A 23240-nucleotide genomic window follows, 5' to 3' on the forward strand; every position below is an offset into this window, starting at 1 on the left:
GTAATTTATTTTTTCACTCAGCATGCTGGAATTGTTTTTTGTTTTTTGTTTTTGTTTTTTGACATAACCCTATTTTGGCTCACCATTGTCTCTTTCCTCCTACATAACATGTTATTGTAACATACATAACTAATAATGTTGGAACCTCTCTATTGGTTATATCAGTGAAGTAAAAAGCAGGCATAAACAATATTAAATAAAAATAATTTTAAAGCAAGATAATACCAGGAAGCTCAAGGTTCTGATTTTCCCATGGAAACAAAATATAAGTAACTACAAACTGACTAACAAAACTTTATAACAGCTCTGGAAAACAGTCTGTGGCAACCAAATAAATAGTGAATCAAGAAAAAGCTGGCTGGGCATAGTGCATCATGCTTGTAACTCCACCTCTTTGGGAGGCCGAGGCATGAGGATTGCTTGAGGCAAGGAGTTTAAACTTAGCTTGGGCAACATAGCAAGACCCTAACTCTAATAAAATAAAGTTATACAAAATTAGCTGGAATGGTCATGTGCACCTAGTGCTAGCTACTCAGGAGGCTGAGGTGACAGGATTGCTTGAGCTCAGGAGTTTGAAGTTACAGTGAGCTATAATTTTACACTGCACTTTAGCCTAGACAACAGAGTGATACTCAGAGAGAGAGAGAGAGGAAAAAAAAGAGAAAGAAAAAGAGACAGAGAAAGGAAGGAAGGAAGGTGAAAGAGGAAGTAAGAAAAGAGAGAAAAAAAGAGTATGAGAGAAAGAGAAAGGAAGGAGGAAATAAAATAGAAAAGGAAGGGAAGGAAGGGAGGGAGAGAGGTGTGAAGAAAGGGAAGGAGGAAGAAGGAGAGAAAGGTAGAAACACGTTCAAAAGAGTAAAAAAAAAAAAGTGTAGTTTAGCTTGTTCTTAGACTCAACTTCCTCCCAGCGTGGTATAACATGGTCAAGAGAAAGGAGCCCAATTTACAGTGTCCTCCCTTTGGTCGAAAAAACAGAATACATCTTGTTCTGACCTATCTATGGGCTTTCTTAGGAAATTATTTTTGTTTCACCTGACTAGGAACTCAAATAGGCAATGGTGTCATCGTTTGGTTTTAAGCCTGAAAACTACAGAAAGTAGTGGATAGCTGCCGCAATTCATGAAAACTACAGGGGGACTGCAGAACCATAAACATCTTGGGCAAGAAATTATGAGAAGAGAGAGATGCTGTAGAACATCTAAGTTCCTGAGAAGGAGCAAAGAGTGACTCTTTGTGAAATTAAATCATTTAAAAGCAGCTCAGAAAAATTGGGTTTGTGGAAGCACAAACATAGGCTTGAAAGCTGCATACACAGCAAAGATCTGAAAAAGTCTGTCTTCACTTTGGACTGTCTCCAAGGTTCAAAGTCCCACTAATTAGTAAAGATTTTCCACATCAATCAGCAGACACTAGAAGAAGTGGCTTCTTTATTATTTCAAATACTCATATTTAACAAAAGACCACGAAGCATACAAAAAAAACGGGGAAATTTAGCTCATTTGAAAGAATAAAATACCCAGAAAATGTTTCTGAAGAAGCATATCAGTTGGACCTACATGGCAAAAACTTTAAGACAACCATCTTAAATATGTTGAAGAATGTAGGTAGACAAAGAACTAAGGAAATTAGGAAATATATATATGAACAAAATTAAAATATTAAGAGTATTTATAAAAAAGAACCAAACAGAAATTCTGGTTGTGGTAGCACATTAGGGCAACCAGAGTTAATAATACTTTATTATATATTCTAAATTAACTAAAAGAGTTGGATTGGACTATTCTTAACACATAACACAAGACACAATATATGCTTGAGGTAATGGATACCCCAATTACCCTGACTTGATCATTGCACATTGTATACCTGTATTAAAACATCACATATACCCCATAAACATGTACAAGTATTGTATGCTAATAAAAATTAAAAGTTAATTCTGGAGCAGAAAAATATAATAACTGAATTAAAAAATGTATTAGAGATGCTTAACAGCAAACTTGGACAGACAGAAGAAATCATCAGTGAACTTGAATGCAAGTCATTTGAAGTTGTCAAGTCTAAAGACCAAAAGGAGAAACCACTGGAAGAAAAGTGAGCAATGCCTAAGGGATTGTGAAAACACCATCAAGCAGAACAATATACACATTATGTAAATTCCAGAAGAAGAGTTTGAGAAAGAAACAGAGGGTTTATTTTAAGAAAAAAATGGCTGAAACTTACTAAATTTGAAGAATTATATACATACACAAATTCTAGAAGCTTAAAAAGCTTCAAGCAGAACAAACACAAAAATGCCACATCGAGGCACATATTAAACATTCAGAAGACAAAGAGAATCTTTAAAGTAGAAAAAGGAAAGTGATACATCATGTACAAACAACTCTCATAATATTTCTAGTGGTTTTCTCATTAGTTATAAGCCAAGAGGCAGTTGGATAGTGAAAGAAAAAAATATACGGTCAAACAAGAACTCTACATCCAGAAGAAAATGTTCTTGAAAAATGAGGAGAAATTAAGATATTCCAAGACAAGAAAAAGAGCTGTGGGAATACATTAATACTAGACCTACCTGAAAAGAAATACCAAAGAAAGTTCTTCAAGTTAAAAAGAAAAATGAAATTATACCAAACAGTATCTCAGACACATATGAGACTACGTAATTTTTAACAAATATAAATACATGAACAAATATAAAAAAAAAATTATAATTTAGCTCATACATCCACCTTTTAATTTCTAAGGGATTTAAAAGACAAATGCATAAAACAGATTATAAACTTATGCAAATAGGTACAGAATATGAAAAGATACAATTTGGGACCTCAATAACATAAACTGATTATGGAGTAAATGTGTTAAAGAGTAGAGTTTTTGTATGCAATTAAGTTAATTTGGTATCAATTAAAAAACAGAATCTTAACTTTAGGATGTTATACATAATCCTTGTAGTAACCACAAAGAAAATATCCATAAAATGTACATAAAAAGAAATTAGAACTGAATCAAAATGTGTCACTAAAAAGCTCAACTAAATACAAAGGAAGACAGTAATGGAAGAAATGAAGGACAAACTGTAAGATGCAAAAAACAACAAAATGGCAAAAGAGCATCTTTCTCTATTCTAATTACTTGAAGTATAACTGGGTTAAACACTTTAATCAAAAGATATAGAATGATAAAGTGGATTTTAAAAACAGAATCCAACTGTATATTATTCACAAGATATTCACTTTATATCTAAGAACACATGTAGGTTGAATGTGAAAGAATGGAAAAATATACACCTTTGCAAATAGAAACCAAAAGAGAGAAAAAAAAAATAGGACATTATATGATGATAATAGCATCAATTCAAATCAGGAAGAGATAATAATTAAAAACATACATAAATGGTCTCCAGCTTAATGATAATTCGACTTACAATTTTTTAACTTTATGACAGTGTGAAAGCAATACACATTCAGTACAGTATTCAATATATTATACAATATTTTTAATACTTTGTGTTAGATGATTTTGCTAAACTGCAGGCTAATGTATGTGATCTGAGCACATTTAAGGTAGGCTAGGAGAAGCTATGATGTTTGGTATGTTGGATGTGTTCAATTAATTTTCAATGTATGGTATTTTTCATTTAAAATGGGTTTGTTGAGAAGTAACCCCATTATAAGTTAAGGAGCGTCTGTATGAACCAACATCAGAGCTCCAAAATATATAAAATAAATACTAACAGAATTGAACAGGAAATAAACAGCTCTACAATAATAGTAAAGGACTTTAATAGGCCATTTTCAATCATGGAGAGACAACTAAACAAAATAAGAAAATAGAGGATGTTGATATAGTTTGGCTGTGTCCCCATCTAAATCTCATCTTGAATTGTTGTTCCCATAATTCCCACATGTCGTGGGAGGGACCAGGTTGAAGGTAATTGAGCCATGGGGGTAATTACCCCCATGCTGCTTTTCTCATGATGGTGAATGAGTTCTCCTGAGATCTGATGGTTTTATAAGGGGATTTTCCCCCTTTTGCTTGGCACTTCTCCTTCCTGCCACCAGGTAAAGAAGGAGGTGTTTGCTTCCCCTTTCACCATGATTGTAAGTTGCCTGAGGACTCTCCAGCCGTGTGAAACTGTGAGTCAATTAAACCTCTTTCCTTTATAAATTATCCAGTGTCAGGCAGACCTTTATAGCAGAATGAGAACAGACTAATACAGACGTGAATAACACTATAGATTCATTGAATCTATCAGATATGTTTATATAAAACAATAACAAAATACACCATATACTCAAATGTACATAGCACACATAGATAAACTGTATCTTAGGCCCCAAAATGAGTCTTCATAGATTTTAAAAGTTTGAATTTATACAAAATATATTTTTAAATTACAAGGAGACAAAACTAGAAGTCAACAGCAGAAGAAAGCCAAAACAGCTTAAAATATGTGAAAATTAAACAATATACAATATACTTATCTACTAATGGGCCAAAAAAGAAATGATAAGGAAACTTACCAAACTTACCAAACTTAAGGAATAGAACAAAAGCAATGTTAAGAGGAGAATTTATAGTTTTGAATTCTTCATTAATAAATAAGAAAGATCTTATACCAACAACCTAACTTTACATTTTAAGAAACTAGAAAAAGAACAAACTAAAAGGTGTTAAGTGAAAGAAAATAATAAAGATTAGAACAGCAATAAAATAAAGAATAAAAACACAGTAGAGAAAATCAATAAAACCAAGAGTTGGTTCATTAAAAAAAAATCAAAAAAATTGACAAGTCTTCAGCTAGATTGCCTAAGGAAAGAAAGACGGCCAAAATCATAAACGAAAGAGGTAAAATAGCAACTGAGTTTACAGAAATAAAAAGGATTATATGAGGGTACTATGAATAACTGTGTGTCCAACAAGTTGGATGTTCCAGATGAAATGGATAAATTCCTAGAAATACACAATCTGTCAAGACTGAATTATGCTAAATTATATTGAACAAATTTAGAAATAGTAAAGAAATTGGAACAATAACTGAAAAACCTCCTAACAAAGAAAAGCTCATGACCAGATAGTTTCACTCATGGATGTCACAAACTAAAGAATTAACACTAATCCCCCTCAGACTTTTCCAAAAAATTGAAAAGAGGAAGTACTTCCAAAGTCATGATGCCACCATTAGCTTATTACCAAGACCAAAGACTGCAAGAAAACACTACAGACCAATATTACTGGTGGATATTGATACAAAAATCTTCAACAAGATATTAGCCAACCAAATTCAGCAGTACATTAAAAGGTTTATAGATCACGACAAAGTTAGATTTATCCCAGGAATGCAAGCAAGTTTCAATATACAAAAACCAATAATAGGCCAGGCGCAGTTACTCATGCATATAACCCCAGCACTTTGAGAGGTTAAGACAGGCAGACTGCTCAAGCCTGAGTATTTGAGACCAGGCTGGGCAACATGGTGAAACCCCATCTCTTCAAAAAAATATATACAAAAAATAGCCAGGGGTGGTGTTGTGCACCTGTGGTCCCAGCTACTAAAGAGGCTTGGCCAGGTGAATTTATTGAGCACAGGAAGTTGAGATTGCAGTGAGCTGTGATCACACCACTTTGCTCCAACCTGGGTGACAGAATGGGACCCTATCAAAAAAGAAAAGAAAATCAATATAATACATCACATTAGCAGAATGAAAGGGAAACATACACATACATACATACACACACACACACACACACACACACACACCCATCTCAAATGATGCAGGAAAACTACTTGACAAAAGTTCACACTTCTACATGGATAAAAAGACTCAGCAAACCAGAAAGAGAAGGACACTACCTCAGCATTGTTAAGATCACATATGAAACATCTACAGCTAACATTGTCCTCAGGGTAAGGAAATGAAATATTTCCTCTGAGATCAAGGACAAACAAAAAACAATGACTACTTTTGCCGCTTATATTTAACATAGTAGTAGAAGTGCTAGCCAGAAATATTAGGCAAGAAAAAGAGGGATAGGCATTCAAATTGGAAGAGTAGAAAAGTTATTGTTTATAGATGACATGGTCACAATGTAGAAACCTCTAAAGAATACACACAAAAAATCTATTATATTTAATAAATTAATTCAGCAAAGTTGCCAGATATAAAATCAAAACAGAAAAATTAGCTGCATTCTATATACTTACAATGAACGACCTAAAGACAATTAAGGAGAAAAACCTATTTATATTAATAACAAGCAGAATAAAAAGAATATATTTAACCAAGGAATTGAAAAATGTGACTTTGTCAACTACAAAATAAGCAGAAAGATATTTCATGCTTATGGATTGGAAGGTTTAATATTGTTAAAATGTTCATTCTACTCAAAGTAATCCATGGAATCAATGGAATCTTTATCAGAATACCACGTTTTTTTTTGTAGAAATAGAAAATTTATCCTAAAGTTCACTAGTGCCTCAAAGGACCTTTAATAGGAAAACAACCTTAAAATAGAACAAAGATGTAGAAAAATCAGAAAATTTCAAATCTTACTACAAAGCTATCATAAACAGTGTGATACTGACATAAAGATAGACTTATAGAGCAAGGACATGGAATAAAGAGCTGAGAAATAAACCCTTCCATATATGATCAAATGATTTCTGCCAAGAGAACCGAGACCATTTAGTGAGTATGGGATGAACTTTTCCACAAGTGGTGATGGGAAAATTAGATACTCACATGCAAAAAACAAGCAAACGAAATGAAGGTGAACCCTTACCTTAAACCATATACAAAAATAAACTCAAAATGAATCTGAGATTTAAGTATAAGAACTTAAGCCAGGCGCAGTGGCTCACGGCTGTAATCCTAGCACTTTGGGAGACCGAGGCGGGTGGATCACGAGGTCAAGAGATCGAGACCATCCTGGTCAACATGGTGAAACCCCGTCTCTACTTAAAATACAAAATAAAATTAGCTGGGCATGGTGGTGCGTGCCTGTAATCCCAGCTACTCAGGAGGCTGAGGCAGGAGAATTGCCTGAACCCAGGAGACGGAGTTTGCGGTGAGCCGAGATCGCGCCATTGCACTCCAGCCTGGGTAACAAGAGCAAAAGTCTGTCTCAAAAAAAAAACAAAAAACCTTTTGTCAGAAGACATGGGAGAAAGGCTTCATGACATTGGATTTAACAATGTTTGTTGTTGTTTTTGTTGTTATGATACTAAAAGTACAGGCAAGAAAATAATAGATATATTGTGATTCATTATAATTAAAACTTTTGTGCTTCAAAGGACACAATCAACAAAGTGAAAAGTCAACCCACGGAATGAAGGAAAATATTTGCAAATTGTACATCATCTAGTAAATAATTAATATTCAGAATATGAAAATAATTCCTATGACTCAACATCAGTGAGACAACCCAATTAAAAATGTCCAAAGGCAGGGAAAATGTGGCATATCTACACCATGGAATATTATGCAGTCATCAAAAACGATGAGTCTGCGTCCTTTGTAGGGACATGGATGAACCTGGAAATTATCATTCTCAGGAAACTGACACAAGAACACAAAATCAAACACCACGTGTTCTCACTCATAGACAGGTGTTGAACAATGAGAACACATGGACACAGGGATGGAAGCACTACACACTGGGGTCTGTTGGGGGAAATAGGGGAGGGACAGTGGTGGGTGAGGAGTTGGGGAGAGATGGCATGGGGAGAAATGCCAAATATAGGTGAAGGGGAGGAAGGCAGCAAATCACACTGCCACGTGTGTACCTATGCAACAATCTTGCATGTTCTTCACATGTACCCCAAAACCTAAAATGCAATTTAAAAGAAAAAGAATTCAATAACCTACAAAAATTCTAATAAACCTGTATGCTAAGGATTAAAAAAAAAAAGGTCCAAAGGACTTGAATAGACTTGAATATAGGCAATATAATGATTTTCAGTCATTTCCCTAATCATTAAAGAAATGCAAATCAAAATAACAAGATTCCACTTTCAACACATTAAGATAACTAAAGAAGGAAGTAAGAGAGGGAAGGAGGGAGGAGTGAGTAAGGAAGGAGGGAAGGAGAGAAGGAAGGAAGGAAAGGGAGGGAAAAGAAAATAAGCACTGGTAAGGGTGTAAAGAATTGAAACTCTTGTACATCGATGGTGGGAATTTCAATAGTGCAGTCACTGTGGAAAACAGTATTGAGGGGTTCTCAAAAATTAAACATAGACTTACCCTATGATCAAGCAATTCTACTTTTTTGTACATACTCATAATAATTAAAAGCAAGGACTGAAACAGATATTTGTACACCATTTTTCACCATAGACAAATCCCAATGTCCACTGATAGATGAGTAAATAAACGTGTTATAAATATTCAATGTTATAAATATTCAGCTTTAAAGGAAGGATATTATGATGCACACTACCAGATGCATCAATAGCACAGTCAAAAAGCATAGAGACAGAAAGTAGAAAAGTGGTTTCCAGGGGAGGAGGAAAGAGGGAAATTAGGTTTTAATGTTTAATCGGCATAGAGTTTCAGTTAAGAAAGATGAAAAAGTTCTGGAGCTGGATGATGATAATGGTTGCACAGCACTGTAAATGTACTTAATGCTACAGAACTATACACTTAAAATGGTTAAAATTGTAAATTTAATGTGTGTATAACCACAATTGTAAAAGTAGGGGAAAAAGTCAGTCAGAAATCATTTTGATTTGATTTGGAATCTCAGTGAATAATATACTATTTCAGGTTTCTTTCCATATGAAGAATAGCTGTTCTTTTGCTTAACCAGTAAGTTCTGCATTTATTAAATATACCTAAAGTGATGTTCTTTTTTCTTTTGTTTTAGAGAGGATGAAGATTGTTACTCAGAGTCAAGTGCTGAAATATTAGAAGGTTGGATTCTTTTTTCTGAAATTAGAGAGTGTTCAAAAGGAAATGTTGTTTACTACTTTGATAATTTTTTTTAGTCATCAAACTAAAAACTATTCCCTATCTAAGGTCCTCCTCTGTTTATTTCTGGCTCAATCCATTCCAATTACCCTAACCTCCTTGCTGTTCCTCAAACATTTTCTCATTAACGGCCCTTGGATTTGCTGAGCCTCCTGTAGTACTCTCTCACCTGGATCTGCATATCAGATCTTGGCTCAAATGTCACTTTCTCAGTGAGGTCTTCTCTGATCACACTCTGAAACTGCAACTTAATTCTGATTATGGTGCTACCTATCCCAGTTCTTTGCTTTACTGCATAGCACTTTCTGTTTATTATGTATTTTAATTGTTTTTTGACTATCTCTCCAGAATGTAAGACTCATAAAGGTGGAGATTTATGTCTGTTCACAGCTGTATCACCAAGAGCCTAACACAGTGCATGCTTTATAGTAGATACAGGCATTTAATGAGATAGGAGAGACTATGGGAGGAACCAAAGGTGAAGGAGGAGCACACGATTTCTTTTTTGGTTATGTGAGTTTGAGATATCCTTTAGACCTTTAAGTTGAGATGTTACGTAAGCAATTGTGTATTTAAGTCTGAAATTCAGTGGAAAGATCAAGGCCAGATATATGCATTCCTAATTCATAGAATATTCAATAAAATCTCAAATAATTTAAATCTGAACATCTGGGTCCCACAAATATCAGGAATATTTCTCTGCTGCTTCATCAAAATAACTTCATAGTTTTTCTGGGGAGTTGGATGCCTGTATACCCTAGAAACTTAAAAACATATGTTTGGAATCATGGCCCTTGTAGCAAACCCAAATGTCCTCAATCATGTAAAACAAAGTTTGTTCAATTATGTGCAATATAGATACAAACAGTTTTTAGGAAGATTATCAAGCAACAGTGAAATCTTACCAATTTTATCACATAATTTAATCACTTCTCATATTTGAGCTGATTGATATTTTACTATTACTTTTTTTTAGAACCCATATTGGCCCAAAGGGTATTTTAGATAGTTATTCCTTTATCTGCATATTCCTTTTGTTGGCTTTTGATGAGTGTAGCTATATAAAATGCATAGTGTTTTCTTATATGATATCTCAGTGGCCGCTTGTGAGATAGCCACGGAAGACAGTCTCATTCCCATATATGTATGAGAAAACGGAGTCAGAGAAGTTAGATGTTCAATGTTCACAAAGCTCTAAGCAATGAAGCAAAGATTCAAATACAGGTTTTCTGTCTTAGCAGGTTAGCTGCTTCCCTAGCAGTGGGTTGTTGTGAAGCTTCTCTCAGTGTCATTTCTAGCTCCTTGACTGAATTTCTTTCACTGATATATTGACCTACTCAGGCAACTTTTGGTCCTGTAGATTCTACCAAATTTCCTCCAGGCATTGCCTCAAAGCTCTCCTGATTGTCCCAAAAGTTACAATTTAATAATATCAGTACTCTCCTCTTTATTCTAATGATCTGCTTTTAAGTATGTACAGAAAGTGGTAGAGCTGGAAGCGCTATTAAGAATCATCTATAATCTCTCATTTTACAGGTAAACAAAGAGGCTTATACGGATTGAATGGTTGTGCATAGATATATAACTGCTAAGTTATAGAGCTTGCCTCCCCCACTATGTTACGTTTCTTCTTTCTTTCTTTCTTTCCTCTTTCTCTTTCTTTCTTTGTCTCTTTCTTTCTTCTTTCTCTTTCTTTGTCTCTTTCTTTCTCTCTTTTCTTTCTTTCTTCTTGAGACAGATTTTTGCTCTTTTTGTCCAGGCGGGAGTGCAATGGCACAATCTTGGCTCACTGCAACCTCTGCATTCTTGGTTCAAGTGATTCTCCTGCCTCAGCCTCCCGAGTAGCTGGGATTACAGGTGCCCACCACCATGCCCAGCTAATTTTTGTATTTTTTTTTTAGTAGAGACGGGGTTTCACCATGTTGGCCAGGTGGTCTCGAACTTCTGACCTCAGGTGATCCACCTACTTGGGCCTCCCAAAGTGGTGGCCTAAAGTGAAGCCACCACTCCCGGCCTCATCTTTCATAATTTCTAACTGAAGGGATAAGACATGCCCCAGAATTCTAGGGCACTCACCCATTTCACTGCTGTTCTCAGTACATTTAAAATAACAACTTCTTCCATCTGCCTAAATTATATGATTGTTTGGTGAAAAATAGTAATATGATCAGATTTGTGTCAACAAATATATATGCCTCAGAAAGAGACTATTTTACTTTTTTTTTTTTTTAAATCTCTACAGAAAGTTCTCAGGAACAAAAGCCAGAGAATAGAAGCAGTGTTGAAGTAAGTATTTTAAATTATCCTTAATTGGAATGTATTGGGACCTAGTTAAGCACAATTCGGTTTTCATAGTCAGGGACTGTGTGGTGTGATTTGTAGTATATCAGGAAGCATTCTCCCGTTCACAATTTCTTACACCCTGTTCTCTCTCCCTAGCTGAGGTCTGTCCCTGGTATATTAAAATATCCTAACAAAATCTTTGGGTTAAGTCAGCATTCCTTGTTTAAGTGCACCAAATAATACACTGGTTTTTCCTAGCATCTATGTACAATTTCGTTTATTAGCTCTATTGCAACAGTCTCTAGAAAGAGCCTAGAAGAAAAAAGTTTTCACAGATAAAGTGATTATATAGCCTAAGTTGAGAATCAATACTTTACATTGTCTCTGCCCCATTTGATTCCTCAAGTATCTTGTTTACAATAACTTAATACATGAGCACACTTAAGTCTTCTTGGAAGAACTATGGTAAAACTCTTGTAGTAATATCTGCTGCTCTTTACCTGATATAGACACTGCACATTCCTTTTATATTTCATGTATTTAAGCCTTATTTTATTGATTTTTAGCAGATGACATTTTTTCAATCACCTGCCCCAGGCTATTTTATGCCTCTCTGGGACAATTGCTGCTCCTGTACTTAAAACTGATAAGGGTCTACAGAGTAAAGCTAATATTGGAGACACAATCCCAGCACTGTCAGGTCCACAGAGCCACTTTATTGCTACCAACTTTGCAGTGGCTAAGACTTCAATAAAATAAAATTTGGAGTTACAAAGTGATCATCATTTCTCTCCCCTTATCATTACATCATTTTTCAGAAAAGGGTTTTTAACTTTTGTCAATTCAATCAAAGGATAAGGGGGAAGACAGAGCTGAGATTTTTCATGAGTTAATATGGTTGAACCACTGACCTTCATTTCGTGTTAGCCAAGGCCTGCATTCATAACAAGGGTCAATCTTAGGCATCTTACTTCACAAAAACTATGAGCCTCAGTCTCGGTGAGCAATTATTTGAGATTGCAGAGCACAGATATATTTTATGGAAGGTGCTATAGTGATATATATAGGTATATCTAGTGGATTTGAGGATTTATTGGTATATCTAGTGTTTAGTGTCCAGTGAAAGACTCAGTTTGTATTTCGATTTGCTTTGGCAGTTTATCACCATCTTTGAAAGATCCAAGGATGTTGGCAATGCAAATTCTTCAAACATTTCAGGTACAAAATGAACTATTTTAGCAACTGGTATAATTAAGCTCTCAATTGTATGATTTTGAATTTAGGATTTGTGATTACTATCCTGGAAATGAGTGGCTCTCCCCTTGCATATTACCAAAATGGGATTGAAAGAATATTCTTACTGTTTGTACAAATGCCAATTTGCAGTAAATTACGTAGTTCTCTATCTGTACACCAAGGCAACAATGGATAATTTAACTAAAATGTGTCAGGCACCAGCTAGCCACATTTCATTTAAAGAAAAAAAAAGAGAATCATTAAAGAGAAAAATGACAATAGGTTTCCAAGGTTACCCCCCAGCTAATGATCGGCAGAGCTATGTTTCAAATCCCAGTCTCATGTAGCATCGTCATTGTCTACACACTCAAATGGTCGTAAGAGTAAGGAAGGTACTATGAACAACAGCAGCAGGTTGAGCAGGGGCATGAGGCTCATGGGAGATGGCATGCTGCCTTCGCAGGAGGGAGCTGCTACTCAGCTACCATCACTGGTATGCTAGATTGTTCCAAGTTCTTACAATTTTTCCAAAGAATCTGGGTATAAAAATTTTATATGTAAGTTTATAACCTTTGAGTATCATTTACAACAATCAAGAAAATATGCAATTTTAGTGGCCCTATTAAAACTTATGAAGTATCAGAAAAGTACATAAATGATTATTTCTTTACCTATAAAATAACAATTTTGTTAAAGTAATATGATTATATTTTTTAAAGCCTCATGCTGAATAAATGGTGCAAAAAAAATCCAAATAGAAACTCTTTTATTACCTACATAATCCTGTCTCATATGACATAAAGAACCACTTGGGATCAATCAATGGAAAATTTACTCAAAGTAGATGAGAATTTATAGTATTTTTAATGTACTTCTACCTTCTCTTGAGCATTCTTAAGTAGGTGTCCACACTGAATAGAGCTGAAAGTTATGTTCCCATTTAACTCATTAGACATTTTCAGAGTGTTCTGCTGGGAAAAGAGAAGTGAACTTTGCATACCTGACTAAAGATGTCTCATAGGACAGTAGGCATAATGATGCCATGAGTGTCAGAAAGCCTGGACCCTATTCCCAGCTGGGTCACTGTTTACTCATATAACCTTAGGCAAGGTATTTGACATCAGCATCCAAAAATAAAGATATTCTTCTTGTTTACTTTGTCCACAGAAACTCCCAAGCCCAACGTCTCCAAACGAGGATGTAAAATGCTGACAAAAATGTCTTCAGCTTTGTCGAAGGTGTTTTCTCGAAATAATACCAATATTTCCAGATCTTCTTCACCAACTCACCATCATGAGGACTAAAGCTTTTGTACCTGATATAAGTATGGTCGCTTCTCTTAAAAAATAAAATGATTTTTAAAGCATAGTACAGTGTCTTGTAAGATGATTCCTGTACTACTGAAAATAAAAGCAAATAGTGTAAGAGGGGCCAGGTAAAAGAGAGGTTTAATGTGGGTAACCCCCCATCTAGGCACCAAGGAAGGAGAGCTAAGCAGATTCCCAGCACAATTAGTGCCTGCAGAATATTTTAGTTTATAGTGTTACTACTCAGTTATTTCCTTTTATATTATCCTTTATATATAATCATATATTAGTTTATAGAATGAGTGCCTGAAGAATATCTTACTACTCAATCATTTCCATATAATATATATGTGTGTATATATACATATATATATATATAATTATATCTTAGTTCACTTAGTTCATAGAGAACTGCCTAGAGCAGACATGGCACAGGGCATGAATTAAGGAATAAGCAGCTTATAGTCGGAGGAATGTCTGTAGCAGACATGATGCAGAGCATGATTTAAGGGAAAAACAGTTATACCAGGACAAGAATCCATGGCCCAGGTGGCAGTGTTCAGTATCGTAAAGATACCCACTGTATGGCAGGCTTGGGGCGAGAGCCACTCCTCCTGATAAAGGAGTTGTAGTACCTTGTGTCTAGTTCTTGTGGAATGCTGCCCTCAGACTGGCAATCCCATGAGCGACCGAGGGCTTAAAACCCCTCCAGCATAATTATGCCTTGGTGACTGTGAACTTTATCAGCTCTTGTCACTGTGCTAGCTCAAAAGCTTCAGCAAAGTCTCAGGATACAAAATCAATGTGCAAAAATCACAAGCATTCCTATACACTAATAACAGACTTAAAGAGAGCCAAATCAAGAACGAACTGCCATTCACAATTGCTACAAAGAGAATAAAATACCTAGGAATACAACTAACAAGGAATGTAAAGGACCTGTTCAAGGAGAACTACAAACCACTGCTCAACGAAATAAGAGAGGACACAAACAGATGGAGAAACATTCCATGTTCATGGTTAGGAAGAATCAATATTGTGAAAATGGCCATACTGCCCAAAGTAATTTACAGATTCAACGCTATCCCCATCAAGCTACCAATGACCTTCTTCACAGAACTGGAAAAAACCACCTTAAACTTCATATGGAACCAAAAGAGAGCCCGCATAGCCAAGTCAATTCTAAGCAAAAGGAACAAAGCAGGAGGCATCACACTACCCAACATCAAACTATACTACAAGGCTACAGTAATCAAAACAGCATGGTACTGGTACCAAAACAGAGATATAGATCAATGGAACAGAACAGAGGCGTCGGAGGTGACACAACATATCTACAACCACCTGATCTTTGACAAACCTGACAAAAACAAGCAATGGGGAAAGGAATCCCTGTTCAATAAGTGGTGTTGGGAAAACTGGCTAGCCATATACAGAAAGCAGAAACTTGACCCCTTCCTGACACCTTACACTAAAATTGACTCCAGATGGATAAAAGACTTAAACATAAGAACTAACACCATAAAATCACTAGAAGAAAACCTAGGCAAAACCATTCAGGACATAGGTGTAGGCAAGGACTTTATGACCAAAACACCAAAAGCATTGGCAACAAAAGCCAAAATAGACAAATGGGACCTGATCAAACTCCACAGCTTCTGCACGGTGAAAGAAACAGTCAATAGAGTGAATCGGCAACCAACAGAATGGGAAAAAATTTTTGCAGCCTACCCGTCAGACAAAGGGCTGATATCCAGAATTTACAACGAGCTAAAAAAGATTTACAAGAAAAAAACAAGCCCATTCAAAAATGGGCAAAGGATATGAACAGGTACTTTACAAAAGAAGACATACATGAGGCCAACAAACATATGAAAAAATGCTCATCATCACTGGTCATTAGGGAAATGCAAATCAAAACTACGTTGAGATACCATCTCACGCCAGTTAGAATGGCGATCATTAAAAAATCTGGAGACAACAGATGCTGGAGAGGATGTGGAGAAATAGGAACACTTTTACACTGTTGGTGGGAGTGTAAATTAGTTCAACCATTGTGGAAAACAGTGTGGCGATTCCTCAAGGACCTAGAAATAGAAATTCCATTTGACCCAGCAATCCCATTACTGGGTATATATCCAAAGGATTATAAATCGTTCTACTATAAGGACACATGCACACGAATGTTCATAGCAGCACAGTTTACAATAGCAAAGACCTGGAACCAACCCAAATGCCCATCAATGATAGACTGGACAGGAAAAATGTGGCACATATACACCATGGAATATGATGCAGCCATCAAAAACGATGAGTTCGCGTCCTTTGTAGGGACATGGATGAACCTGGAAACCATCATTCTCAGCAAACTGACACAAGAACAGAAAATCAAACACCACATGTTCTCACTCATAGGTGGGTGTTGAACAATGAGAACACATGGACACAGGGAGGGGAGCACTATACACTGGGGTCTGTTGGGGGGAGAGGGGGGATAGAGGGGGGTGGGGAGTTGGGGAGGGATAGCATGGGGAGAAATGCCAGATATAGGTGAAGGGGAGGAAGGCAGCAAATCACACTGCCACATATGTACCTATGCAACAACCTTGCATGTTTTTCACATGTACCCCAAAACCTAAAATGCAATAAAAAATAAATAAATAAATAAATAAATAAATAAGAAAAAAAAAAAAGCATCGTCCTATAGAAATCATTGGAAGCTGCCAGCAGGTGGCGGTAGATCCTGTCAGCTCTGTCACTGCTGTGTGACTCAAACATCCTCCTATAGTCTTAGAAGTAGCATGCCCATAAATAAGAGATATTGCACACTGCACCCTCTTCACTGCGCACGGCCCACCTCCTTGCCTCAGTGACCTAATAGGAGTGGACTCCTTGCTGTGCACTGCCTACCTCCTAGCCTACCTAGGTGACCTAATGGGAGTGGACCCCTTGTTTATTGCTCATGACCCTATCACTACCCTTAAAGATGACCTCACTCACTACCCTGCCCCCTAACCTATGCCCAATAAATACAGATACTTCTGGACGTTTGGGGCCTTGCCTGTCTCCACTTACAGGTGGCGTGGCCCCCCTGAGCCCAGCTGCACTTTCTTTGTCCTTTTGTGCCCTGTCTCTTTATTTCTCAGATCATGTGCCTCAGCACAGTGATGGGGACACCCCATGAACCAGTGGGGCTCTGGCCCTACAGTTAAACAAATGCTTTGGATATGCATTTTGGTATAAGAAATATTAATAATTAGTATTACCCGTGTGCCATGAGAGTAACTGGCTAATTAGTAAACTAGACAACTCACAATACCCACCAGGAAATGCACACTGATTTCTCCTATTAAATTTTAGAAGATGTTGTTACCAGGATAGTTATTAAATTGAGATGAAAACCAAGCTGAAAATGAAACTATGTAACTGATCAGCTTACTGTTAAAGGCATATTTAGATACTCAAATAAAATAATTTATACCAGATAAACTTTTTCCAACTGCAAGGAAAGTTAGTTTAGTTTGTGGCTCCCACGCAAAATGATCAAACTCTAAATAAAGCACCATTTGAAAGTAAGTGATAACTGTATATAATTCCATATATGCATAAAATGGCCCCTGTGATTAAAAAAAAAAAGATAAATCATTGCAAGTAAGGTACCTCTTGTGGATAAAATATGAATCATGAAATCATTGGTCAATAAAGTTATTAAACCATTCTCAGAAATATTAGACAGGAATAGAAATCAAGATCCATTTGTAAAAACAAAAAGTAATAGGAAAAATTTAATAAGATGGCTAGCTAGTGCAGTGATAAAAGAATTTTTTTTTTTTAATTAGCTGAACTTGCCACTGAAATCAGCATCGTTAGATGCTCTGAAATCAGGACTGATGGTGTTTCCAGCCATTATGGCAATTTGAGCTCATAAATGAACACTTATGAACAAAACAAACTCATGTTTTATTATACAAAAAATAATCGTTTCTTGATTCAGAACCCATATACCTGATGGATTCTCTATCTTGTGTCAAGAAGCTAGGAATTCTCAACTGAGACAGTAAATAACATGTCATAGTATTACAATGCCTTACAGATTGTACATTGTATATAATGTAATTAAATATATAAAATACAATGACTTTATGGTCCCAAGCCTTATCCCTTACTAGTTGGGAGAACTTCAGCAAGTTCTCTGAATTATAGCTTATGCATCTGTAAAATGGAGCTAAGAATACCTTAGTATTGGTGGTTTTAAAATAAGTCCTCTAATCCAAGCACTTTGGAGGCCAAGGTGGGCAGATCACCTGAGGTCAGGAGTTCAAGACCAGCCTGACCAACATGGTGAAACCTCGTCTTTATATTAATTTTTAAAAAAATAATAGTAAGTCCTCAAGGCCAGGCATGGTGGCTAACGCCTGTAATCCCAGTGCTTTGGGAGGCCGAGGCAGGTGGATCACCTGAGGTCAGGGGTTCAAGACCAGCCCGACCAACATGGTGAAACCCTGTCTCTATTTAAAAAAAAAAAAAAGAAGTCTTCAAATTCTTTGACACTCTTTCCCATCAAAAGACGGAAACTTATTCTCTTCCCTTTAAACATGGGCCAGGCTTAGTCATTCACTTGCAAGGAACTGAAGGCAAGACTGGTGCAGTGGCTCATGCCTGTAATCCCAGCACTTAGGGAGGCCGAGGAGTGCAGATCACCTGAAGTCAGGAGTTCGAGACCAGCCTGGCCAACATGGTGAAACTCCATCTCTACTAACAAAAATTAGCCGGGTATGGCAGCAGGCACCTATAATCCCAGCTACTCAGGAGGCTGAGACAGGAGAATCACTTGAACCCAGGAGGCAAAGGTTGCAGTGACCTTGGTCACACCACTGCACTCCAGCCTATGTGACAGAGTGAGACTCAATGTCAGAAAAAACAAACAAAACAAAAAAAGAAAAACATGGTCCAAAAATAAAGTGAGTTTATTTTTGGGTGTGACTATGAAACTGTTTGCTGAGACCTCAGAAAGTCTACAAGGTGTTGCTTCATAGGCCCTTTCAAGCAGACAAAAGGCCTGGCATTTTTTTTTTGTTTGTTTGCTTTTTCCTTCTTTATTTTTTTTCAACACACCATTGCTGGCTTGAAAGGCCTACAAATCTCAAGGGTGTCATTGGACCACAGTTTTAGGAGGAGAGAGAGAAGGGCTAGAGGAGATTTATTGGTATGGATTTTGCTTAACAGGGTTAGTTATAAATTGATTAACAAGAGGATTTTATATATATATATATATTTAAAAGAATTAGAATTAAACTGAAAGGGACATTCAGGCCTTTGGATTCCAGACTTCTAAGAGCAGAAAGCAGTCTAAAAAGACTGTCACTCAACTGCAAACATGGGCTACTTTTTTTTTTTTTTTTTTTGGAGACAGAGTTTCATTCTTATTGCCCAGGCTGGAGTGCAATGGCATCGTCTCGGCTCACCGCAACCTCCACGTCCTGGGTACAAGCAATTCTGCCTCATCCTCCCAAGTAGCTGGGATTACAGGCATGTGCCACCATGTTGGCTAATTTTGTATTTTTAGTAGAGACAAGAGTTCTCCATGTTGATAAGGCTGGTCTCGAACTCCTGACCTGAGGTGATCTGCAACATGGGTTACTTTTAATGGAAAAGGAAGAATGGCTCTCAAAGTTGGATGGAGAGCCCAGTGGTTGGAACCAAAAGCACGGTGGACAACTTCCAGATGTAGGACCGAGCCCCATCAAGAAACTGGCAAATAATCCACAGCTGGATATCAGAATCCATGTGTGCCAGTGGTATGTGCTTCACTTTCCCGACTTTTTGAACAGAAGCATCTACAGCGATGATCCTGTGCTTGTTCCACTATTGTACAATATGTTGGATGCAGCGGGCAGATAGGCAGCTTGTCTTGATTCACGGGTCTTCAGGTGGAGAGGAACTGTACTGCGAAGCTCTACTCCAGGAACAGCACCCAAGGAGCCCCAGCCACTCCTGTGCCTGATTTACACGTCAAGATCATGAACCTTCAGCCCAAGCCTGACGCTACAAGTGATACAATGTTTAAAGGGTTTAGGGTGGAGGAGTGAGTCTATTTTGCCTGTAGGGGAAAATGCAGGTAATGTATGTCCAGTGGGTAAATTGTGATGGTTTTAAAATATGTCCACAAATTCTATGATATTCTTCTCAGCAAAAGGTAGAGGCTAATTCCCCTTCCCTTGAATCGTGGCTGGCCTCACTGACTTAATTTTAACCAATAGAATATGGCAGAAGTGATCCTGTGTGATTTCTCCAATGAGGTCACCAACGGGGACACAGCTTTTGCCTTCTTCTTCTTTCTGGAGATGTTTATCTTTGGAACCCAGCCAGCACTGCGTGAAGAGGCCAAGGAGCTCCAGGGAAAGGTCATGTGGAGGTGCTCTGGTCGTAGCCCGTGCTGAGCCCCAGCATCAACCTGCAGACCTGTAGGTAAGTGAGATTTCAGATGATGCCAGCCACCAGCCTCAAGTCACCCCTTCTCTCAGCAAGTTTTAAGTATACAATACCACATCATTAACTGGAGTTGTAGGACTTTCTCCTTAGATCAGCTGAAAACCGAGTTCTTGTCACACCGCCATGAGCGATTAGGCTCACAGACAATCTGGAGAATGAGAAAAATGGAATTTATTAGGCAAAAAGGAAAAAAAAGGTAGAGGGGTGGGAGACAGGAACTCTCAGCAGAGTGAGAGCCCTGCCAGCTGGTTTTCCAGCATCGCAGATGGAATTCCAGGTTCCACCCTGGAGTAGGAGAGTCCAGGCTCCTCCTTGCTGCAAACGGAGTGAACTTTCGGAGGCTCCACCCCAGTGTGCACCCTTGGGCTTTCTCAGAGCCACCATGTTGCATATCAGTACTTGTCTTATTTTAGAAAAATCAGTTATGAAAGCCCTGTAGCAAGAAGAAAAATGGTAATATATTGTAGGCTATCATTCTGTGAAATGGCTGTATATGCAAAGTTGCTCCCAAATGCTGAAGAACCAAAGAAGGTGGCCGAGAAATCCAGTGTCGGGAAAGGATGTTTCATCAGGGAACTTACAGACAGAAGGGTGGTCTTGGGCAGCAGCAAGACAGGTAGATCTCTGCACTGTTACTCCCCAGACCCAAGGCTGATGGGGAAGGGGTATACCTGCTCCAGCAAGACAATGAAAGGCAACTCTCCAGAACAGACAAGAAGGCTGTGTGTCATATCCTATAATTTGTGTGTTAACATCAAGGTTGACATGTTCTTACGCTAAGGACAGCAAATAAAGTAGGAATCAGGAGACATTCACGGGCCTGGGGCTAATCAGACGTCAGGCTGACAGGTTAGCATCCGAGAGGGAGCCACGTTTGTCTCCACAGTTATAATGCCAGAATCAAATGGTTACACCTGTAAATAAGTGCAGAAGAGAAACAGAGGGATTAGATGGAGGGAGGAATGATTTTTTCTTCCATTACCCAAATTTTCTGTAATATTTTTACTTCAGTAATTCAAGGAAACGCATATATTTTAAAATTTTTATCGTACATTCCCAGTCTAAATCGAGTTATGTCTTTTCACGGACCTCCCTTCCTGTTAAATCAGGTAAAGTGACTTGGAAGAGGAGCAGGGACAAAGCGGCATCCTATTTCTTGGAGCTTGGGGATCAACAGAGGGTTCACTCTAGAAACCAGAATGCCTACCTTCCCAGCTGATGCCCAATTCCTCACCCTGTAACCCCCCAATACTAGTTAGTTCTCACCTATATAAACTGAGTATTAGATCCAGTGCCACATTAAATGTGCATTATTTGTGTAAGCAGAAGTCACAGCTGTCTGAGCTTAGAGGCGATATCATCCAGTAGTTGGAGGAGTTGGTCAAAATACATGGGTTGGATACCTACCTCCACCGAGTATTGGCTGAGGGCTTGGCAGATGTAATTAAGGACCTCAAGATGAGATCATTCTGGATCAGGTGGGTCCTAAATCCAACAAGTGTCCTTTTAAGAGAGGAAGACATGACAGAGAGCAGGAGGTCATGTGAAGACAGAAGCAGAGATTCACAAGCCAAGGAATGCCCGGGGCCACCGGAAGCTGGAAGAAGCAATGAACACATTCTCCCTTAGAGCCCCAGAGGGAGCCCAGCCCCACCCACCCCTTGATTTGAGTTCTGGCCTCTAGAACTCTGAGAGAATAAATTTTGTTGGATCAAGTCACCCAGTTTGAGGTTGTTTGCAACAATTCTGGGAAACTAATATGATGGATGGGTCTCACAATCCTAACTGGATGAAAAAAATCCAAGTTAGAGAAAACAAGGACACCATCTCAACAGCGTTTCAGAAACATGAAACCCATAGGTTGTACTGTTTAGGAATACATGTGTATTGACAAAAGCGTAACAAAACAAATGGGAATGATGAACACCAAATTTAGAGAAGGGGAAACTGTAAAGAATCCAAAGAAATGCATATATTTTAAAGTTTTTATTGTGCATTCCCAGTCCCAACCCAGTTACATCTTTTCACTGACCTCCCTTCCTGTTAAATCAGGTAAAGTGGCTTGGAAAAGGAGCAGGGATGAAGTGGCATCCTATTTCTTGGAGCTTGGGGATCAACAGAGGGTTCACTCTAGAACCTAGATTGCCTACATTGTACTACCTATACGTTGTACTGTTTAGGAATACATGGATCGCCGGGTGCAGTGGCTCACGCCTGTAATCCCAGCACTTTGGGAGGCTGAGGTGGGTGGATCACGAGGTCAAGAGATCGAGACCATCCTGGTCAACATGGTGAAACCCCGTCTCTACTAAAAATACAAAAAATTAGCTGGGCATGGTGGCATGTGCCTGTAATCCCAGCTACTCAGGAGGCTGGGGCAGGAGAATTGCCTGAACCCAGGAGGCAGAGGTTGCTGTGAGCCGAGATCGCGCCATTGCACTCCAGCCTGGGTAACATGAGTGAAACTCCATCTCAAAAAAAAAAAAAAAAAAAGGAATACATGAGTACTGACAAAAGCATAATGAAACCAAAGTGATGAATACCAAATTTAGAGAAGTGAAAACTGTAAAGGGAAGGAAGGGACTGCAGTGTGGGGAGTGGGAGGTCACAAAGCAAAGGCTTCACCTGTGTGGATAGTAATGCATTTCCCAAGCTGGGTGGTAGAGTGAAGGAGGATGGGTATCATAGGTTTACACCTTAGTGTATGTCTTAACTATTTCATTATAATACAATTTAAAAGGGAAGAAATGAAAAAGGACAAAAAGGAAGGTTGACAGCACCTTGAAGGTGGGGGAGCTTCTTTCTTGGATAAACATATGACCTTTCAAGGTCAGAACAGGATGATTTGGTGCATATCTAGCTCCTGATACTAAGCAGGTGAAACTCACTTTGTTAATATTTAGTGTTCTGCTGCTGCTTATAAATAATTCCAACAGTAACCTTTCATTGGAAA

At 37.9% G+C, this 23240-nt stretch overlaps 2 protein-coding genes across 2 annotated transcripts in view; both read left to right on the plus strand.

Annotated features, from left to right (window-relative positions):
- LOC135275707 (fibrous sheath-interacting protein 2-like) overlaps positions 1-19884 on the plus strand; it is a 41799-nt gene extending 21915 nt beyond the window's left edge. Inside the window, exons 4-6 of the mRNA XM_064378061.1 lie at positions 8866-8912; positions 11212-11255; positions 19726-19884. Coding sequence (XP_064234131.1) covers positions 8866-8912; positions 11212-11255; positions 19726-19884 — 250 coding nt within the window. The remainder of the gene's footprint in view (positions 1-8865; positions 8913-11211; positions 11256-19725) is intronic.
- LOC105731061 (obscurin) overlaps positions 1-23240 on the plus strand; it is a 147601-nt gene that overhangs the window by 62780 nt on the left and 61581 nt on the right.

Source organism: Aotus nancymaae, unplaced genomic scaffold, assembly GCF_030222135.1.
Source record: "Aotus nancymaae isolate 86718 unplaced genomic scaffold, 86718_ANA_hifiasm-v0.15.2.pri h1tg000018l, whole genome shotgun sequence".
Taxonomy (NCBI): Eukaryota; Metazoa; Chordata; class Mammalia; order Primates; family Aotidae; genus Aotus; species Aotus nancymaae.